The sequence below is a fragment of the Myotis brandtii genome, unplaced genomic scaffold, assembly GCF_000412655.1.
Source record: "Myotis brandtii unplaced genomic scaffold, ASM41265v1 scaffold217, whole genome shotgun sequence".
In the NCBI taxonomy this organism is placed as follows: Eukaryota; Metazoa; Chordata; class Mammalia; order Chiroptera; family Vespertilionidae; genus Myotis; species Myotis brandtii.
The window spans coordinates 1,898,223-1,904,222 of NW_005358137.1; the positions used below are offsets into that span (position 1 = coordinate 1,898,223).

The following is a 6,000-nucleotide window of genomic DNA, read 5'->3' on the forward strand; positions in this document are numbered from 1 at the left end:
CTGTCTGAGTCTCCACCAAGAGCTTCTCCAGAAAAAGAGCCCCCATATGTCCCCACTGGGTACAGCCAGCAGACCCCACTGTAGTACCCGAGGACAGCAGAGTAGTGTTGCCAGTACCTGGAGGATGGGGCAGTAACAATAGGAGCGCTTCACCCTGGAAAAGTGGCCTCTGGGTCTCTAGCAAACTCACTTCTCTCCCAGGTGGACTGAATCCCCACTGGTTTTCACCTCCAGATGCTATTTACTGTTTATGCAGCCTTCTCTTCCCATCTCTGTTGCTCTGGTTTAGGGATCCCTGCATGGGGTTGAGACCCCTTGTTCCTGGCGGGAGGGAGTTTTGCAGTCAGGATATCCCTCCGGCTTCTCAGCCACCACACAAGGTGCAGAGGGCCAGCCCTTTACACATCTCTGCTCTTCTTACCAGACTCTATGTGGCATCTTCTGTAAATCCTTGGTTATAATATTTCAGTTCGGCTAGCATGCTGGGAGCAGGAGAATGTAGCTTCCACCTGCTCTCCAGCCATCTTAGAACCTGAAACAACACTTTAAAAGGCAGTTTAGCAATGACTGTTAAATTTTGAACCATCTGTACCTGTTGACTCAATATCCTAGAGAAACACTGTTTTGAATGCTCCTCTGGTTTGACCTTCAGAAAACTCCATAAAACTATCAATAGGGAAACTGTGTGTGTGTGTGTGTGTGTGTGTGTGTATACCACTAGCGGTACACACACACACATACACATACACACATACACACACACAGTCAGAGAAACAAAGTTAGACAAATATGCACCAAACTTTTGATAATTATTTTCTTAAGTTGATAAGATTATGGAACACTCTTATTGTTAATGTTTCTTTAATATTTCAATTTTTGTCTGACTTTGTATTACATTTGTTTTCGTTAGAAAACTATAGAAATGAACATAATTAATTTTTTGTAAATGCACTTTCCTTCTTAGTGAATAAGAAGAGCTAATGTTTAAAACCTGTTTCTTTTTCCTCTGTGACCTGGGTCAGGTGGATCTCTCAACCCACTGTGGGTTCATGGGCGGACTTCAGCGCAACGGCAGCACAGGACAGACCGCCCCTTACTATGCTACCTCGACTGTGGAAGTGATTTTCCACGTTTCCACTCGGATGCCATCAGACTCAGATGATTCACTCACCAAAAAGGTAAGGACCTGGGGTGCAGGTGGGCTCTCCTGGAACTGAACAAAGGCCATGGATAGCATGCACTGAGACCAGCTAACTCTGGATGCGGCCTCGGTGTCCCTCTTCTCTAACTACAGCTGTAGTTAATCTGAAATATTCGGCGTGGCACAAACTAGATCAAGAAATAGGTGAAAAGCAATCAATCATTTGAGTCTTAAATCCTGTGATTACGATTTAGGAAGAATCTTTAATGTTATTACTTTTGGATATTTCCTCACATGCCTGTTAACTGACAGAAAGTGACAGTGTTGACCTCTCCTGTTGGCAAAGGTCATAAGATGTAATGACCCTGAACCAGTGGAGCCCTGAGAAAGCCAGCGCCTCTCGCCTCTCGGGCTAGCTGTGCGGCAGGGTGGCAGTGGCTGTGAAGATGGGAAGTGCAGCTGTGCTGCTGGCCAGGTGTCCCACCTTTGGCGCTCTCCTTGGTTCCCCTTCAAGTTGGCCCTGTGGGCAGTTTTCTCTAGATTCAAAGGAAACCTTCCCACCCCCTCGGCAGCACCCCCAGGGGAACAGGCCTTGTGCTTTCCAATCGGCTGGATGTTCACCTCAGGGGGGCTTCTGTTAGAAGTGAGGTGCACCTGAATGGGGAGGAAGCCTGGAAATCTGACCCACTCCTGTGAGTTTCCCGATGAGAAGAACGTCCACTGGCCTGTTAATGAGTGGCAGCACCTGGAATTCCTGCCTCACACACACTCTCTTCCTACAAGGAACTGAGGACAGCACCTGGATGGGTTGGAAAACGGGTCACTCAGATGCTGACTAAGGCTGGCCCTTGGGTTCTGGTGTGTTTGTGATAGGCACGTCTGGAGATAGGCAGACCTGGGCTCAGGTTTATATCCAGTTACTTTACTAGCCTGTGCCGCAGCTTCTTCATCTATTAAATGACATTTAAAATATAGCTTATGCCACAGGGTTATTGTGAAGTAAATGGATAAGGCCTGTAAAATTGCTTAGCACAGTGCCTGGTAAGATCTCTGACAGGAGCCCTCATCATTGCCCATCAGCATAATTGATTCTTTTATTCCCCTGGTTTATTAGGCAGATGATTGATATTGGCCGATGGGCCTCACTCTACCCGCTTTCTTTCCTTCCTCTGCGGTTTTGCTTTTTGACTGCTGTAGCCGCTGACTCTGGACCACGATCATGGTGGCAGCAGTGAGTCTTCCCACGAGACCTCAGCACTCTGGTCTCGGCACAATCACAGACAAATCTCACCGTGACCGAGTGTCTAGGATGCACAAAGCCTGATGGGCTTTCACTCCCAGGCCACGTGCTAGCATGGCCCCCCATTGGCCGTGGGCTGGCTCCCACAGACACGGAGGAGCTGTCTCCACGTCTTAGGTTTTGATGGCTGCCCCGGCTGTGGTGTTCTCAGTGAAGGGGACCCTGCCCTCAGAGAATCGATTTCAGATGACCAAGACCCAGGTGGGGTTTACACATTCGTTCCCTTCTAAGTTCCTTGTAAATTGCTGCTATTCTGAAAATGTGTCACCATATTCTATGATTCATGACTGAGAACTATTTTATTAAAAGATAGGCGTATATAGAAAAATTTTAAAAATTGTTTTCTAAGTAAAGTAGGATTGTGTTTTTTGAGAAAAGACATGGTGTTTTCTTGATGATATGCCATGCGATAAATAATGTTCCAAAGGTTGGCCTGCCTGAAGGATTCCCTACTGTAATAATCAAAATTCAGCTGATACCTTTTGCAGCTCCAAGATTCAGCATCATTAGTGACACACTCTCTTTATCAGGATGTCTCACAGCTAGACTAAAAATCAGTCACAGGAACAGCAGCCCGCCGTTTCTTATCTTATTCTAACTAAATTGTCCCTAACAGCTTAAAAATGAGCTGCAAAATTCTAAAGTGATGCATGGTCTCTTCTGCCCCTATCATGGGGGCACTTTGTCAATTCTGCAATCCGGTTGCAACCCCATCCTGAACTCTTGATCCTTCACTGCTGAAATTTGTTAGCTCCAGCTAGATTAGATTTTTCACAGCTAATCTAACTGCTGTAGGGGTTTGCAGAGTGGGGACAGAGCTGTGCTATTGGATTTATCCAATTCATTTGACTCCAGGACTATAATTGCACTTATGTCTTACAAGGCTTTTATAGCCTCAGGCTGGCCAGCCGCATAAAAAACAAATTGGCAGTGATACAGTCCGAGTGAAAAGGGATGAAAGGCCCACATTATCAGTCTCCAGGCAGCACTGTTCTGGCAGGAAGTTTCTTGGTTAATTTACAAATAAAACTTAGATTTTAGGATGGGCACACTGTCAGCTGAACAATGGGGATGTCAGGCCTGACTGTTACTTAGTAAAAGTAGCAGTCGGGCCCGCTGAGGAGCAGGAATTCTTCAATCAAACAGACGACTCCTTCTGGAGCCAGCTGGCGCTGTAATGCAATTAGCCGAGAAAGGAGGTCAGCCTGTTAGGTGTGCACCATGACCAGTGTCACCAGCGCATGCTGCCTGGCAGCAGCAGGCAGAATGGCCCAGGCGGAGGGACTTTAAAACTCTGTCAGGACGAGAAGTGGCAGGAGGTGCACTTGATGTCTTAGGACTTAAGAATTGAGCATTTGCTTTGAGCCTGTTAAGCGCCTGTGCCTTCTGGAGCCTGCTGTGCAGTGGAAGCAGTCGCTGGCATAAACGACAGCTCCAGGACGAGACTCCTCAGTCCTCCAGATGACACACGAGTCCCATCAACTCGACTTGTGTGCACAGAACTTGCTGCTGATGGGTCTCTGATTTAAGGGCCTCTAATCAAAAATTTTCCAAACTCACAAAATATCTCTGTCATGAAATCCCCTTTAAATTGAACCACACTTTGAAGTTTCCAGAGTCTTTGTACTGACAATGCTGACAATAAGGCCAGGTTAATTTATTCATTTTACCTGCTGATATTTTTGTCGTGGGCAGAAGTGGGTGTGTTTCTGCTCTTTGCTCCATATATATCAGCCGATTGGTCCTGTGGCCTTCACTCTCAGTTTTGCGAGTTAGTTAAACTGTGCTGTGTCCAGAGGTCTGAGGCACGTGGCATTGAAAGCAGCTTGGAGATGATGAATGCTCTGTTATTACCACATGAAAGTGGCTCTTCCTTAGTCACAGAATTGCCACACTGGGAGGATGGGTCTGTTGGTGTGATGCTGTTCTCCCTTGCTATAGTTCTGAGAATACAGTAGCACACAGAATTAGGAGAGGCCTACTTGGATTATACAATTGAATAACCTAATTTAGGAAAAGGAGAGGAACTGCAAAATTTAAATAATCACTGTGTTACCTCCGAGCTAATGTCTTGCAACGTATGCTTCTGGATCCACAGGAGAGGTCACACAGAAGGTGCTGGCGTTAGGTGGCAGCCCCACATTTCAAAGGCATTTAGTAGGTGGGTTGATCCTGTTAAGATGTTTGTGCCAGCATTATATCAAGGGGCACAGCTCTCACAATTAGTTACCTTCCTCTGGTCTAAATTCCTCTCAAAGTTTCAACTTGATACTATTCATTTTTCCCTTGAAAACATGCCTTTATTGTGCTACTGGCGATGCTGGTTACCATGTTTTCACTCCAAAAGGATTGCATTTCGGGAGTGTGTTGTGAAGTCCTTGAATATTTTATGAAAAAGGAAAAAGTTAAATTTTAGCCTCTAAGATGAAAATAGGGAAATAGAGATGTTCAGTGTTACTATGAGAACCTACTGTTTATTTAATGGGTTGCTTGCTACCCTTTTAGCTTTTATAGGTGAGAGGGGGAGGAGAAGAAAAAAATGTAGTGAGCGATTTTGCATTTAGAAAGTTGTAGATGCTATTAAGTTGTTCTGGATCATCGTGACTTGTGGTCTGTACCCACAGTTGCATTAGTCCCAGAGCCCATATTCAGACACAATGAAATCATGCGCCTCTCGATATTGGTACAAAGGTACAGGTTCCATCTCTTTTTAAAAAGAGAGAGAGTGAAGTGTAAGAAGGCATCGTAACAAACCAACTTCCTTTGTAACCTTATAAATGGAAAGGAGGCCATGTTAGGGTCACTTTGGGTTTTCCCTTTGTGGTCAAATAGTCTATAAAGAAAATGGTTTTTATACTAATACTAGAGGCCTGGTGCACGAATTCATGCACAGGTGGGGACTGGGCCTGCTGAGGGGAGGGGCTGTAGGAGGTTGGCCGGCAGGCCCCACCCCCAATTGGGGTGGGGTGGCCAATCGGGGCAGGGCTGGCCAGGGGGAGGGGCCGTGGGAGGTTGAGAGGGGCCAATCGGGGCCCCGATCAGGCTGGTTAGCCCCCACAGTGCACGTCATAGTGACTGGTCATTCGGTCGTTCCAATTGTTCCAGTCATTCCATCATTACAATCACTTGGCTTTTATATATATAGATGTTTTAACGTGTTTTCACTAAATAGTATTCCAAAGCATCCTTTTTTAATATATCTATACTAATAAAAGGGTAATATGCAAATGATCGGGATGCCCTCATGCATAACAGCCGATCAGCATGAGGCTGTGTACGCAGCAGACGCGGGTGGGCGGGGACTTGCAACATCGAAGACAGGAGTGGGGCCCGGCGGAGGCCTCCACACGCCTATGCCAGGGGTCCACAGGCCTCTGCATGGCCCAGCCTGGGGGTGGGGCCTGGCGGAGGCCTCTGTGCGGCAAGGCCTGGGGGTCCCGTGGCTCTGCGCAGCTTGGAGGTGGGACCCCTGGCTCCTGCCTACTTCTTTGGGACAATCCATCGAGGAACCCCAGATGGGTGGGTAGGGCCTACCTCTTTGGGGCGATGGATCGCAGGG

At 46.9% G+C, this 6,000-nt stretch overlaps 1 protein-coding gene across 4 annotated transcripts in view; it reads left to right on the forward strand.

Annotated features, from left to right (window-relative positions):
- The window catches only part of RALGAPA2 (Ral GTPase activating protein, alpha subunit 2 (catalytic)), a 274,630-nt gene that overhangs the window by 170,158 nt on the left and 98,472 nt on the right, over positions 1-6,000 (forward strand). For all 4 annotated transcript variants that reach the window (XM_005865977.2, XM_014539482.1, XM_014539483.1 and 1 more), the window contains one exon: positions 1,023-1,178. In XM_005865977.2, coding sequence (XP_005866039.1) covers positions 1,023-1,178 — 156 coding nt within the window. The remainder of the gene's footprint in view (positions 1-1,022; positions 1,179-6,000) is intronic.